This window comes from Dermochelys coriacea, chromosome 7 (assembly GCF_009764565.3).
Source record: "Dermochelys coriacea isolate rDerCor1 chromosome 7, rDerCor1.pri.v4, whole genome shotgun sequence".
Lineage (NCBI taxonomy): Eukaryota > Metazoa > Chordata > Testudines > Dermochelyidae > Dermochelys > Dermochelys coriacea.
Window position 1 is genome coordinate 34,525,439 of NC_050074.1, and position 16,709 is coordinate 34,542,147.

Consider the following 16,709-nt stretch of genomic DNA (forward strand, 5'->3'; position numbering starts at 1 on the left):
AGGGTGTAATTTTTCATTATAAGTTTGCTCTGCCTTTAAAACATTCTTTTGTAATTTTAACTTTGCTTTTATTTTAATTACATTATAAAAAAAACTGGTACAATTTTTTTTTTCATTTATTACCACAGGAAATTTAGATGTGAAACAGAACATAGTCCAATTTAAATAACATTCCCTGGGTCCTACCAGAAGTGGTCCATTTCAGCTGTTACACAATACTTGCTATTACCAGCATAGGCAGTTTTTACTTTATCAAAGTCTCAGCATTTCAATTGTACTGTGCAATTTGGATACTGTTCCCCCAGAGTGAACCCAGATGCTGTCAACTTTGTCTGTAAGATCTTACACTTGCCCATGTAAGTGTCCCCCAGGTGCAAAGAGCCCTACACATTTGGGGCTTTTCAGATCTTGTATTGCCTTGAAGCAGTATTTGAGTAGGAAAAACATTGCGTGGGTTGCAGTGCTTTTACATTTATCTTGGTTATTGGACCCTTGTTAATTTTTTTACCCTGCACCTTCTGGTGTTACCTTTTCTGCACTAAATATATAACTTTTTTGTGGTGATAAGAGAGCAAGTTTTCTTGCTCCGTATCACATAAGGCTGCTTTTACTTTGTATAGCATGTATTCTTTTACATACTACACACTTTTTTAGAACACATTGACTTAATTTCATACTTAATATTTAAACCCTTTTAATGCCATTTTCCTTACTGTTAGATAGTGAGCCTTACAGTAAGGGATATCTACTTAATCTACTCCAGATGTATGGATTTTGGGTTTATTTCAGTCTTGTCGCTGAGGTTACTTTTATCTGTTCCAGACAAGTGTCATCCAACTTTATATGTTGAGATTTCCCCTGAGACTTCTTTCCACTTGGCTTCCCAAGAATGCCATTTGACTCCCGATTTTATCACTTAGGTATTTTTATTTTTCATGCAGCAAAGCAATACTGAGTTGATCAGACTCAAGCATAAGGAGTAGGTATAGGGCATACTACATATCCAAAGTTACATGGAAAACCTCCTCCTTTGTATACATTTATACGTTATGTTGCCTTTACTATACACTGCATCACATGTTTTGGGATGGGCTTGGTTACATTGTAGGAACCAATCCCTGTACACCATCCTGTGATCATGCACTGTCCATGTACAATTTACTTTTTCCCTCATCTTGTATTCCAGGCTTATCTTGTCCATTGTAAATGGTTCCCTGGGTGTTTCCCCTTTTCTTGGCTAGTGCAGGCATTAATGGGCATTAATTAAAAGGGGAATCTGGCCCTATCCATAGAATGAGTTCAATATCCCAATGTAAGCTAAATATAGTACTTCTGATTACAACACTGCTTGTGGAAGAGTTCTGGTGATGTATATTGCCACAGTCAAGGGGGCGGGGTCCAAGATCAGAATATCTGTGCATATATTTATGATATATAGTGACTAGGGCATTACCATTAGTTCTTTGAAGGCACCCTCACATACCCACTGTGCGTCTGCTCGTCTAATTCACTTCACTTGTTTGTGTTGGAGAGGAGCCCTTCCGTATTCTGGGTACTAGAAGAAGCAAAGCAAATGCACAGTCACTAGCACCCAGACACCTATAATCAGGATACTAAACTGACATCCTTAATAGGGATCTCACAGAGTCTCGGGGAGCAGTCAAATTGCTGCAAGGATGTAATCATTTCCAGCAGTACCTAGATGGAAAAGAGATGTAAAGATGCTCTCTGGTAGTAGCTTGCCAGAGAGAGGATGAACTAAAGATGCTGTTTGGGTAGGCAGTTTATTTTGGGAGACTTGTTACCACCTCCAAAAAACAAAATTCTTTGCAATGTCAGACCTGCTTTCCTCCAGCCAAATCATAATGGAAGCTCACCTCTCTGTATGTAGAGCTACTAAATATGGATCATTCAGAGGGGGAAAAAATGTCATTCACCGGAAAGTGGCAGTCCACATAAAGGGGTGACAGAAATACACCCTTGTGTCAGAGTCCTCTCAAAACAGGTGTGTGAATGATTGAGGACTTCATCTGTGGACTTGATTTGCTACCAAGAGAAAAAGTTATTCTGCACTGAAAACAGGAGACAGGGACAACATTGTCCATGCTTTGTCACTTAATCTAGCTCACTTTCTCAATTCCTCCTCCTCCTTAACAGAGGGCAGTTCAAGTCCAGGCTTACCTTCATTGTTCTCTCTTGACTCCGTGCAACTTAATTCTCAAATGGCTTATCTACGCAATCTACTGATTTTCAGTCTTCTCCATACCGTTAAGTGTGACCAACTCACTTTCATTAACTTTGATCCATCAGTATCCAGTGAGATGTGAAATCTGAATTGCAAAAACCTATTTTTGAACTATCTAGAGGTCATAGTCACTTCATCCTAAATATAATTAGTAAATGGGATGGGTCTGTCTTGTTTTCTTTGTAAATTGGTTTAAAAATGCATACCAGATTAAAATAAGAGTGGTCAGATGTGTAAAGAATTCATTTCCTCTTTCGGTTTCCTTCTAATTCCATTATTTATTACTTCTTATTGCATTGTGGGTGTGCATACAGAGACTAGGGTTGGCACTTGAGGTGATTCAATCTAAATTAGACATAACACAGCAAAGATGACGACAAATTATAGGAGTGGAATAAGTGGAAACATTGGACCAGAACTTGGCTCCTTCTTTGACTGCTTTGTCCCACTCTGGCCGCACAAAGCAGCCTTAAAGCTAGCAAAATCAGCTACTTTGAGACCCTGATGGCATAGGGAAATCCTCAGGTTGTGTAGAGCCAGCTATGTGGAAAAGGAGGCATGGATGCTGAGCTGCAGAAATCACTAGTTGCTGGAATGTCTCAGTGGGAGCTGGTGCAGCCAGCACACCATAGAACAGCCCTGAGACTGCTCTAACCTACTAGGGACGTTGTGGAATCTCCTTTGCTGGAGGTTTTCTAAAGGAGGCTTAGAAAGCCATCTGTCTTAGATGGGTTAGATCCAACAAATGCTGCATCTTGGCAGGGGGTTTGACAAGATGACCTTTGTGGTCCCTTCTAATCCTATAATTCTTTGATTCTAAGTTGCTCCTGTGGACCTGACTTGGCTGTCCTATTTCTCATTCCTGTTCTGGGCCAGGCCTAAGGCTCTGGCCCATTGGTTTTGATGTATGTACTTGGAGTAAAGTCAGGAGCAGCCTGTTGTTGTTAGATTCCAATATTGAAAATGAAAGTCCTGACATTGCGGTAGAGTACGTTAAGGTTTTTTTATGTAATTGTAATTGTAATTACTGTAAAGCATAAATTTGGGTTGTAGGTGGATCTTCCACCCCTGGAACCTGGGTTCAAAATTTGTAATGAAGGGCAAATTAAAATGTGTGGGCTCTCATCTAATCCTCATTTAGATAACTTGAAACCCTGCTATATGATTGGGTATGACTGGAGCTCTGCTCAAGAGTGTTCCAAAACTATAAGTCACAATTAAGAGAGTGTAACAGAACTGTGTTGATAAGCTTGTACAGTGTCTGCCTGGACTAGGCATGGTTCAAACCACTCCTTCCATTTCATAAGCACTTAAATCACTGACCAACTTTAATATTGCAGTAGCTTTGCATTGTTGAATCATATTTTCGCATTGTGGGTGGGAAGTATTATTCAGTGGAAAGAATGGTCTTATGAATATAAATAAATAGTCCAGAATGGCTGTCTTTTGCCAGGCTTTTAGTATGTATGCTAGCCACTGATGGAAAATTTGATATGCATTTTAAAGGAATTTTAAGGATAACTAGATAAGAATTTAAAGAATTTCCATAGAGTTTGAAAGTACTTCTCCATTGCTTGTTTTGAGGTGAAATTGTGAAATAGCCATTTTATTGCTAGGAAAACAAGATTTTAGAAACACAAATCATAGACTTTGTACTCTCACAAGTAGTAAAAATCTTAAAACACTGAATGATTAATCAGGTTGTTTCTTGGGATGGGGAGGGAGTGAAACTTTTCTATAATAATTAGATGGCATAGCAAAAAAAACCCTTTATTCTATTTAGTTTAAGGTATTTTTAAACAAAATTCAAATGCATTTGTTGTTTGTTTTTCTTTAATACACATAGGCGTCCTAGAGGAGTTATTTCCACTCCAGTGATAAGAACATTTGGAAGAGGTGGAAGGTACTATGGGAGAGGTTATAAAAACCAGGGAGCAATTCAGGTAATAAAGTGGTGTGATTTACTTCCATAACTCTGGTTTACAGGCTAGGTGGTTACAGGCTCCCTAGGCCAGCAGGACTTGCTGCTGACAGCTCTTGGGAGAAGGGCAGGATAGAGTGCTTCTTGTAGCTACCATGGTATATACTGGTCACTGAAACAATAAGCCATATGAACAGTGATGACAGTTCTCCCAGTGTTGTTCCATCTCATTCAGAAGCAAGCTTTGGTTATCTGATTAGAGGAGAAAAATGCACCCTGCAATGAAGAATATGGGTCCCATGTGGACAATCCTGATCAGCTGAAGGGGAGGGATGTGGGATCTTAACTGAAATCAGTGAGCAAACACTAAGGAGAAATATGAAGTTGAAACAAATTGGTATTTTATATTCCCCACAGCCAACTCCCGCAGTTTTTGTTCACTTTCATTCTGGCCCCCCAATTCCTTTAAAAAAAAATACAACAAACCAACAGGTAATGCTAGGATTCTACCTCTAGAGTACTCACTGTAAATATTAATAGGAAATTATGGAACAACCTCTGTCCCATGTGATTACACAGTCCCATCTTTTGGTAATGGTACAAAGAATCCATAAATCATAGCTTCTACCTTTTCCAACTATACTCTTAGCCCAGCGGAAGAATCTGTCCTATCTCGGGGCCTCTCCTTTTGCCCCTCCACCCCCACGAACATGATACAGTTCTGTGGTGACCTAGAATCCTATTTTCGACGTCTCAGACTCAAGGAATATTTCCAACACACCTCTGACCAACATATTAACCCACAGAGACCTTCCTGCCAACACTACAAAAAGAAGGATTCTGGGTGGACTCCTCCTGAAGGTCGAAACAGCAGCCTGGATTTCTACATAGACTGCTTCCGCCGACGTGCACGAGCTGAAATTGTGGAAAAGCAGCATCGCTTACCCCATAACCTCAGCCATGCAGAACACAGTGCCATCCACAGCCTCAGAAACAACTCTGACATCATAATCAAAAAGGCTGACAAAGGAGGTGCTGTCGTCATCATGAATAGGTCGGAGTATGAACAAGAGGCTACTAGGCAGCTCTCCAACACCACTTTCTACAAGCCATTACCCTCTGATCCCACTGAGAGTTACCAAAAGAAACTACAGCATTTGCTCAAGAAACTCCCTGAAAAAGCACAAGAACAAATCCGCACAGACACACCCCTGGAGCCCCGACCTGGGGTATTCTATCTGCTACCCAAGATCCATAAACCTGGAAATCCTGGACGCCCCATCATCTCAGGCATTGGCACCCTGACAGCAGGATTGTCTGGTTATGTAGACTCCCTCCTCAGGCCCTTCGTTACCAGCACTCCCAGCTATTTCGAGACACCACCGATTTCCTGAGGAAACTACAGTCCATTGGTGATCTTCCTAAAAACACCATCCTAGCCACTATGGATGTAGAAGCCCTCTACACTAACATTCCACACAAAGATGGACTACAAGCCGTCAGGAACAGTATCCCCGATACTGTCACGGCTAACCTGGTGGCTGAACTTTGTGACTTTGTCCTGACCCATAACTATTTCACATTTGGTGACAATGTATACCTTCAAATCAGCGGCACTGCGATGGGTACCCGCATGGCCCCACAGTATGCCAACATTTTTATGGCTGACTTAGAATAACGCTTCCTCAGCTCTCGTCCCCTAATGCCCCTACTCTACTTGCGCTACATTGATGACATCTTCATCATCTGGACCCATGGAAAAGAAGCTCTTGAGGAATTCCACCATGATTTCAACAATTTCCATCCCACCATCAACCTCAGCCTGGACCAGTCCACACAAGAGATCCACTTCCTGGACACTACGGTGCTAATAAGCGATGGTCACATAAACACCACCCTGTATCGGAAACCTACTGACCGCTATTCCTACCTACATGCCTCTAGCTTTCATCCAGATCATGCCACTCGATCCATTGTCTACAGCCAAGCGCTACGATATAACCGCATTTGCTCCAACCCGTCAGACAGAGACAAACACCTACAAGATCTCTATCATGCATTCCTACAACTACAATACCCACCTGCTGAAGTGAAGAAACAGATTGACAGAGCCAGAAGAGTACCCAGAAGTCACCTACTACAGGACAGGCCCAACAAAGAAAATAACAGAACGCCACTAGCCATCACCTTCAGCCCCCAACTAAAACCTCTCCAACGCATCATCAAGGATCTACAACCTATCCTGAAGGACGAGCCATCACTCTCACAGATCTTGGGAGACAGGCCAGTCCTTACTTACAGACAGCCCCCCAATCTGAAGCAAATACTCACCAGCAACCACACACCACACAACAGAACCACTAACCCAGGAACCTATCCTTGCAACAAAGCCCGTTGCCAACTCTGTCCACATATCTATTCAGGGGATACCATCATAGGGCCTAATCACATCAGCCACACTATCAGAGGCTCGTTCACCTGCACATCTACCAATGTGATATATGCCATCATGTGCCAGCAATGCCCCTCTGCCATGTACATTGGCCAAACTGGACAGTCTCTACGTAAAAGAATGAATGGACACAAATCAGACGTCAAGAATTATAACATTCAAAAACCAGTTGGAGAACACTTCAATCTCTCTGGTCACTCGATCACAGACCTAAGAGTGGCTATACTTCAACAAAAAAGCTTCAAAAACAGACTCCAAGGAGAGAGTGCTGAATTGGAATTAATTTGCAAACTGGATACAATTAACTTAGGCTTGAATAGAGACTGGGAATGGATGAGTCATTACACAAAGTAAAACTATTTCCCCATGGTATTTCTCCCTCCCACCCCACCCCCCACTGTTCCTCTGATATTCTTGTTAACTGCTGGAATTAGCCTACCTTGCTTGTCACCATGAAAGGTTCTCCCCCCCCCCCCCCCCCCCCCCCCGCTGCTGGTGATGGCTTATCTTAAGTGATCACTCTCCTTACAGTGTGTATGATAAACCCATTGTTTCATGTTCTCTGTGTGTGTGTATATAAATCTCTCCTCTGTTTTTTCCACCAAATGCATCCGATGAAGTGAGCTGTAGCTCACGAAAGCTTATGCTCTAATAAATTTATTAGTCTCTAAGGTGCCACAAGTACTCCTTTTCTTTTTGCGAATACAGACTAACACGGCTGCTACTCTGATACCTTTTCCATGGTTCTTTGAAACCATGTAACTGAAGCATATGAGTGTTACACATATAATGCCAATTTGTTTCAGCTTCACATTTCCCCCAGTTTTGCTCAGTCTTTTATTCCAGCTGCTCAGCACTTTTGCAAGTTAAATGAGTCCCAGGGGAGATGGATTAGTGGGCAGCTTGTAGATGATGTGGATAAAAGTACATGATAAATGTATCATGTGGCTCTGCATTGTGTCACATGGATAGTAGCAGATAGGAATTGGCGGGGTGGGGTGCTAACAGCGAGAGGAGTGCTCTCTTTTGAGAGATGAGGGAACTCTTAATTTCAAGTAAAACTCAATGTTTTCTAGATGTAAAAATTCAAGCTTGTTCTATTTACTTCCTTGTAGTTATTGCATCCTATCTTCCTTGTCAACGTCTGTGGAAATTGATCTAAATTTCAGTGTGTATGTGTATCTGGTGTTAATTTCTGTATTTTTAAAGCTTTAATTCTCATTACCAGCACCCCAGTTTCAAGTATTCTGCTGGAATTCTGTATTCTGAATTTACAGGCCTGGAAAGAGGGGGCCTCTGTTTACCCATAGAACCAATATAGTATGTGCACAGCAGTCCAGGTTTGCTAGTGTCATAAGTCTCTTTCATAGGGAATACCTTTGAGATTGAGAGGGTAGACCAGTCTCCATGGTATTTCAGTCTTTGGGTATCAGACAGCACTTAAAAGCAAGGAAATGGATATTGTAAGGAAATGAATATTGTAAATCTTCCACTGCAGATATACGGCCAGATTTTGATACCCTTCCTTGTAATTAATTATGTTTATTACGATAGTGTGTAAGGGCCAACCAAGAATGGAGCCGCATTGTGCTAGGCACCACACAAATACTGTAGTAGGTGGTCCCCACCCCTAAGACTTTACAGTCTAAGTAGACAAGACAGACACAGGGTGGGGAAAGAGGTAGCACACACAAGCGGAATGAACAATGTGATGGCTGCAAATGTCATGTTAGTTCCAGTTATTTTTTGAGGGGTAGGTATAGTTAAGAGGGGTTCAGCTAAATGAAAAGAAAAAGGAAAAAAGGGGATAGGAACATGGCAGGGGAGCAGAGGGTAAGGGGGCAGGTGTGCAGTGAAGCTGAGATGTGAAGACTGAGGGCTTGTCTACACTACCACGCGGGGTCTATCTAAGATACACAACTTCCGCTACATGAATAGCATAGCTGAAGTCGACGTACTTGGATCTACTTTCCGTGGTGTCTTCACTGCAGTAAGTTGACAGCTGATGCACTCCCGTCAACTCCACTTGTGTGTCTCATTCTGGTGGAGAACTGAGTTGGTGGGAGATCACTCAGCAGTCGATTATCACGACTGTACTAGACGTGATAAATCGATCCCCGCTGGATCGATCGAGTGTAGATAAGCCCTAAGAGAGGAGGGGGAAGGTTAGAGCAAGCAGACTGTCAGCACAAAGCAGAGCAAGTACCCACAATAGGTAGCATCTTAACCCTCAAAGAGTTTCAATGACTTCATTGAGACGACTTGTAAAGTAAGATGCTACTCAGCAGGAGTGGAGGGGACAAGTTGCTGGTCTATAATTAATACATTTTTACGACATACAAAGAAATATATATTTTGTCACAGGATAACATCCTTAACTTTGACTCAAAATAAATGCTGTGCTTTCTTAGTAGTTTCAAAATATCAACACAGCAAAAAACAACCTGAATAGGACACTTAAAAAGAATATGTGAGCATTGGTGACACAATATTGATCAGCCTCAAATGCTTCATATTGATATTATACACTTTCCTAGCAAGCCACCTGTGCAACACTAATACTAAGGGACAGCAATCTGAATATTTTACCAAAACAAAAAACCCAGCAGTTCAGAAATACCTTAACTAATATTTCCCATGGTTACAGTTAAGATTGTTGTGAAATTGTAAGATTTATACCATGTCCTTAATGTATTCATTTCTTTGCTTTTTTGCTTTAATCTACTCCTATATCTGAGGACACTGGGGAGAACAGCTAGTGTGGTTTAGCAGGGTCCACATGGACATTTAGTTCCTGGCAAGCTATTAAATCTACTAAGGGTAGATTTATGCACAATCTTGCCACAAGCTGGAGCATGTTCATGTATACAAGCCTCAAGTGTTTTGTGTTTGTAACAATGTGATAAGTTGTCACTTAGCAATCTAAATTAAAAAGAAACAAATATGTTGTGTGTTTTGGAATTGTATGATTTATTATTGCAGCTAATGAAAAGTTAAATGTAGTTTTAATTCTCAAGCCTTGAAGTTTTAACATTTTCAGTATTAGCTTTATGGCTTTATTTCAACTGTGGTATGTTTTTGAATATTTATTGTGCATTTTGTATTTCAGTCACTTTCATGGGCTCTCTCTTACATATGCACAGTACATGGTATTACGTGACACTACTCGTACCTTTGTTAAAAAATGTTTTATATTGTATCTGAGAAGCAATATGTAATCATATCATTAGACTACATTGCGTGCAAATGAGGACACAGAGTTAACATCATGTGCTGAATCTTAATTTTGGCATTTCCTGACTCTTGTTTACTTAATTATACAGTCTAAACAGTGTAATTATTGCACCTGGTGCAAAGTGCAACTTCCCACGGGCATGTCAGAAAACTGGGCTGAGCTAAAAGGTGTTCATATTAATTTTCCTTTAAGGACTGAAATTCTTTGAATTATGGTAATCATAATTATGGTAGCCAGCTCTGCCATTTTTGGCTCTTGGTCATAAAAAGCTAATTCAGTAACTGGTTAACTTGGGGGGGGGGGAAGTTGGTTTCTTTACTGCATAAGCCAGGGGAAACCCAGATATATTGTCTGTTGTTCCCCAAAGATGAAATTGGCATTAGATGCTTTGTTTGACCTTGTGCACCCCTTCCACACTGAGGTAAATTTTCTGTGTCTATAGATTGATATGTTCAGTCTTTAAATCTGTGCTAATCTGGGAATTTAATATGGTATGCAAACTCTTGTTACAACAGTAGATCGTGTTTGGAATATTCCAAGTTAACATGTAATACTTCTGTCTGTGTTCTGCAGCATGTTATTGAAGTGGTGTCAAGATAATCAGTTACAAATATACAATGGTAGCTTCTTTAATAATGTATTCTCTTTTTTTAAAATAGGGCAAACCTCCTTATGCTGCTTCAGCAGAAGAAGTGGCCAAAGAACTTAAGTCAAAATCAGAGGAATCTAAATCCTCAATTGTGTCTTCAGATGGATCCCTGGCTGAAAATGGAGTAGTGAATGAGGAGAAGCCAGCTTCCCAGATGAATGGGAATACAGGAGACGTCAGGGGTTCCAACCAGTCTGAAAGTGCCTTGAGTAATGACTCTAAAATGTGCAATACAAATCCTCACTTAAATGCACTAAATGCAGACAGTGTTTGCCATAAAGATGATACTCTTGAGGCTGCTGTCTTAAAAAAAGAAGAGTAAACTTATTTTTTATAGAGGGTGAAGGATGTTGGGAAGGGTCAGGATTAGGAATATCTGGAAAGAAAGAGAGCCTACAGTTACGTACATTTTTTCCTTTCCGTAAGAGAAAAATGAGGACTTTGGAAATTCGGATCCCTCTTTGATGTCAGAGATTTAAACAACACATTTTTAGTTTTAACCAGTTGTAGTCAAAATGCTACAATAAAACAAAAAAGAAAGAGAATGAAGAGCATTTGACTCCCGCACTTAAAATGAAGTATACATAAAGTTTAAACTGGTTATGACAAAAGCTTGTAGTTTTGTTTCTTGAAATATAAGGAAAACAAATTTTGGCAGTCTTTAAGTATATATAGCTTAAAATATAATTTTTAGTACTTGGCACCATATGTATGCCATTATATTTGATTTTGCATTACTGTGTCACAATAAAGCTTTCTTTAAGGCTTTGATTTCATGATTTTGGGGGGAAAAAGGCACAACCACAGTTTTTCTTTCTTAAATTTCATCACTGTTGATGTGGTTCTTTTGTGTTAAAATGTGCAAACTATCGAAACTAAAAATTATAGAGTAATATTGCAGTTCTGCTGATTTTAAATATACATCATACATACTTTACAAGAAAGTTAAATGGAGATAAACTTGAAATCATAGAAGATACAAATGACCTTTCAAAATAAACACAATGTGTTCTGAAACTTTTTGTGACTAATACCATGCATCCGTGATCAATGAACTATGTGGTTTTGAATCAGACGTAGACCATTAGTACTACTATTTGAGCTAAACTTCTGCATGGTTCATGATTTTTAAAGTGTGTAGTTAATATTATGCATGTTATTGTCCTCTTTCTTCCATTCTTACAAGTACTGTGCCCATTTGCAAAACAAAAAGCTAATAATCAGTAATAGTCCTATAAAAGATGTTAACTATGTTTAGTCATTGACTGATCTTGCTCTAACCTTAAAATTTTGTGATTATTGACCTCTGTTGCATTTATTCTAAAACTTAAAAAAAAAAAATTATCTAGCCGTTTTTTGAATATCAACGTTACCCTGGTGTACTCATTGCTGTATGCATTATTGTTCTCTGTTGCTGTTTTATGCCTTCATATTAGCAAATATGAAATTCTGTGAAAAACAAAAAAAACAAAAAAAGCTTTGATCTTCAAAAAATACCCCCTTCTGTAGCAGGAAACAAATGGCTTGTTCTTGAGAACTTTCCCATCAAGGATTTAGTATAAGCAAATATACCTGTATCATTTTGATGTTTTTGTTAGTGTTTCCAAACTTAATGTACTTCAAAATCAGAATCATTTCTTTATATTCGTTTTCATATAATTCTCCTGATGCTCTTCATCACACATTAGTGATCAGAAATGAGGTGTAATTCCCCATTCCCTGCCCGCAAGAGCTAAGTAGGTATCTTAATGTAAGTTGAAGGGAGTTCTGCCCCAACTCATGGATTGTGCAAGAATGAACTACTGTTGGGTTTGATTGGTTGTAGATGGATTGTGGTGTGGTGTATTTGAAGGCTATTGAATGCAACTTACAATGCTTAATAAAAATCTTTATTCTTTTAGTATAAAATAATGTATGCCTTTTTTATTGTCATGTAGACCTTTAATTAAACATATTGTGAATCAGTTTTCCTGTGCACAAATAAGCTGGTTGTTAGTGAATGACATGATCTCCTACTGGCATGTAGAGACGGGAAGCAAAGCATTTTGTCGTCATCTTTATGTAGGGGGATGTTGCCCTTGATGAGAACAATGCTCAGTCCTATTCATTTTGTTGAATAACGTAGGTTTCATGACTTGGTTAGTAAGTTGCAAGTGTTCAACTCAACTCTTGAGGGCTGCTACCAAATATAATTGGTCTGAAATTTGAGCGGGGGGAGGTATATTTTTTCTGAACTATGACATAAGTTAGTCACCAAAGCCTCCAATTCAAGGCCTTGCTGGCAGAGAGAATTAAAAATGCAGTAAATAGCAAATTGAGAAGCAAAATAATTATTGTTGTGGTTACTTCAGAAACTACCGTATTTTTGTATTAGCAAAAATGGATGAAACATTGAAAAGCAGAATTTCAGAAGCAAAGATGCTAGAATCTTCCCAAGGAGAAGCTTTTATTCCCAAAAGAAATGGTACCCTGTGCCCTGTTCTGGTTCTCTGCAAATTGAACAAATAACCAAGGAAAAGCAAATTCATGTGGCTTCTCTGGCACACATAATCCCTTCTCTCAGCCCTCAGAACAGATTCTGGGTTCCTTGACCTTTAGGATAGGACCTCACTAGGTGTGGTTTTTGCCTTATGGAGAGGCTCACAATGAGCAGCAGCCACTGCCAGTCCAATGTTAGGGTGAAGGCAGTACCCTGGATATTCACCAAGTGCTTGTTAGGGCTTGCCTACACAGTAAATGTTTCCAGTTACGTGGTATAGTTATACCATTATAACTCCCTGTTCAGGTACTTATATTCCAGAATGAGAGGCTCCTTTTGGTTTAGCTTAACCCCCTGGCCAAAGCAACATAAACTAACCCAAAAAAAGCACCCTAATTCTGGAATAGAAACATCTACATGGGCTTACACTGGTATAACCATAAATCGACACCTTAACTTATACCACAAAAATTTTCCAGCATAGACAAACCCTTAGTGACTGCTGCTTCTGTCCAAAATATATCTGTTTTATTGTCTTATATGAGCGCTTAGAGGCCCTGATAGAGCTCGATACACATTGTAGGTGACAGGCCCTGCCTTGAGTTCACAGTCTGAATAGACAACACTTATGCAGGGTGAGAGAAGGGAAGTATTCTCCGAGGTTTAGAGTTGACCATGCCTAGCTTACACACACACAGGTGTTAAATCCGGTCTTAAAACTAAGGCTATGTCTACACTACGGACCTTGTAGCAGCACAGCTGTACTGCTGCAGTTGCACCGCTGTAAGGGCTCCCGTGTAGCTGCTCTACTGGCAGGAGAGCTCTCTCCTGCCAGGCATAATTCAGCCATCCCCAACGAGCGGCAGTAGCTATGTTGACAGGAGAGCATCTCCCGTCAACATAGGGCTGTCCACACTGGTGCTTCTGTCAATGAAACGTGTCGGTCCGAGGTGTGGGGTTTTTTTCACACCCCTGACAGATAAATTTTGCCAGCAGAAGTGCTCGTGTAGAGAAAGCCTTAGTGCTGTTTTTAAAATGTGTTAATTAAAGCACTTAGCTAACAGTTTTAAAATGTCAGCCATTTTCCTAGTCTAGACAGGGTCTATATAAGACCCAAAACTGTAACCTAGGCATGTTGTGCTGTATCAGTACTACCGCAAACAACTCTTCCCAGCAGCTCTGCTCTGAGCTCAAGTATTGACTATTGGATTTTATTGGCAATCCTCACTTCTCCATTGTGCTGTCCCTCCTTATTTCTCTCTGCTGGCAGTCTGTATGCAGACTAGTTGGTGCTGCAACCAGAATACTGCACCCTGGGTAAAGGTGTGGTATCTTAGCCAAAAATATAGGCCACCCCGTGTGTCAGAATGAATGGGCTGAAGCCAGCTCCTTGCCATGTGTGGGTGTCGTTGGTGAGTAACCAGTCACGTCCCAACAGAGAGCAGAAAAAGCTGAATGGGAATGTGTCCATGGACAATGGTAGGGCTTGTGGGGTGTGTGGTCAGGCTGGAGTTTTTCTTCTCCATGGTGAGTGGTGAGATAAGGAAGATGAAGACTGTCCCTGTTCAAAAGCAGGAATAGATGTTGTTCTTTAGTGTGTGTGTGTGCTCTGTGTAAGCCACCTTGTTTTTATGGGCAACTAAGACATTATCCTCCTTCAGAAAGGGAGTCAAAGTGAGAGAGTTCTAGGCTGTCTTCCCTGCACAACAGTGTGGTTTATACACAGAGATTTATACATAGAGATAACTGTCCTGAGCTGGCTCTCCCAATGCACAATCCTAGTGGAGACAAGGCACACGTAGATTCTACGTTGAAAGAGCCTGCCTGCGGTTGACTTCAACGGCAAAGTTGAGGAAGAAACTACAGATTATACGCTTATGTAGCTAACTCCATTTTTAAAACACACCTTTGATTTTATTCTTTCAGAGCCCTAGGTCAGAGCCCTAACGACTCTACTTTTCAAGCAACTAACGTAAAATGAGACAAGGTGGGTGAGGTAATACCTGTTAGAACAACTGTGGGTAAAAGACAAGCTTTGGAGCTAGAGAGAGCTCTTCTTCAGGTCACTTTGTCTTGTTCACCAACAGAAGTTGGTCCTAATATCCTGGGATCACCATGGCTGCAACAACACTACTGCTAGCATGTAAAATGACAGGTTTCAGAGTAGCAACCGTGTTAGTCTGTATTCGCAAAAAGAAAAGGAGTACTTATGCTCTAATAAATTTTAGTCTCTAAGGTGCCACAAGTACTCCTTTTCTTTTTTTTAGCATGTAAAATGTTTCTCTTGGAAGTGTTAAGCTGTAGCAAGTGATGGAGCCTGTCTATAAGAAGCAATAAAGCAACAGGGGTCCTTAAATGACTGGAATGAACTTTGTTGCCTTAGTTGCCCCTCTGTCTGGCTGTCCTTTATTTGTAGAATTAATTGCTAATCATTTTAACTGTGATGTTAACTTTCTAATAATGATCTGTCCAGGTTCCGGTTAATGCATTGTTCTATCCAATGTTTCATGAGCCACATGGATAATTACTGACAATAGGGCAGATTTAGGGCCTTCTGTAAACTGTGTTGTGTACTGAAGGGCTCAGAGGCTTAAATGGGTGAGTTTGAAGGGGTCACAAATTTGTGGAGAGAGCTGATTCTGGAAGGATAATACTGATACCTACCACTTGTATGTTTTCATCCATAGAGCTCGTACAGTACTTCCACTTATTATTTCCATTTTACAGATGGCAAAACTCAGGGACAGAGAGGCTAAGTGACTTGACATGTGATGCAGAGAGTGAGTGGCAGAGCTGTGAGTGGTCTCTGGCCCATCTGACTCCCAGTCTAATGCACTAGGGTATTCAGGAAAATTCTGTCTTTTCTCCCTCTGCTCATAGTTGTGTTTTAAATTACATCATTTGATTAGATTGTGAAGATATTAGCTTGTCTCAACCTTAGCTATATTGTACTACTGCCCCTGCCCCCTTACAATAAAAGTGGATTTCTGTAATGGTTTGCAATGTATTATAGGGTTGTAGTGCTAACACGGAGATCAGCTTGGGGAATGCTTCAGTCATCAGTTCATCAGATAACACTCTGCAACTGTTCCTAGCATTCTGTCGGCAGAGAGCCCTTGGCTGTAGAACATACTTTCCCTGGTGGACAGGGTTTGTTCGCTCTCCAAGGTCGTAGTAAAGAGGAGTCTCATGGGTGTATTTTAGTTTCATTTAATATGTGCGATGTGAATGATAGACTTTTGGGGGTGGGGGAGAAGGAGGGAAGTCTTGCTGCTCTAGTGATGGGCACTGTTTTACAAATACCTGTATGTATATCCATATGGCCTTCTTGATAAGTACAGTGAGAAAATTGTATGCAAGTTTTTCCACGGCTAGCAATCATGGTTACTAAGGCATGAACTAAATCCCAGCTCTTGGGGTAAAAGGAGTTGATAGTACTTCATGATACGTTTGCTGTGACAGAACCCTTGAGCTTCACTGCTGGTGCTTTGCTGATGGAAGATGGAGAGGAGCAAGGTGTAGTGAACCGGTCCCTGGCCTGGGAATCGGGAGACCAGCAGTGAAATCTTGGCCCTATTGAAGTCAATTGGCATTTTGCTATTGATTTCAGTAAGGCCCTGGATTCTGTTCCCGACTCTGTCACTGACCTGCTGTGTGACCTAGGGCAAGCCTCTTCCCCTCTTGGTGCCTGTCTCTCCCTTCTGCCCTTTGTCTGTTTTGTGTATGTA

The 16,709-nt window shown here is 40.6% G+C and overlaps 1 protein-coding gene across 2 annotated transcripts in view; it reads left to right on the top strand.

The window, feature by feature from the left end:
• Positions 1-12,410, top strand: part of FAM120A (family with sequence similarity 120A) — a 127,628-nt gene extending 115,218 nt beyond the window's left edge. The window contains exons 17-18 of one of the 2 annotated variants that reach the window (XM_038408679.2): positions 4,092-4,188; positions 10,513-12,410. In XM_038408679.2, coding sequence (XP_038264607.1) covers positions 4,092-4,188; positions 10,513-10,824 — 409 coding nt within the window. In that variant the 3' untranslated portion in view covers positions 10,825-12,410. The remainder of the gene's footprint in view (positions 1-4,091; positions 4,189-10,512) is intronic. The other variant, XM_043519915.1, reaches the window with a different exon arrangement.
• The last annotated feature ends 4,299 nt before the right edge of the window (positions 12,411-16,709 follow it).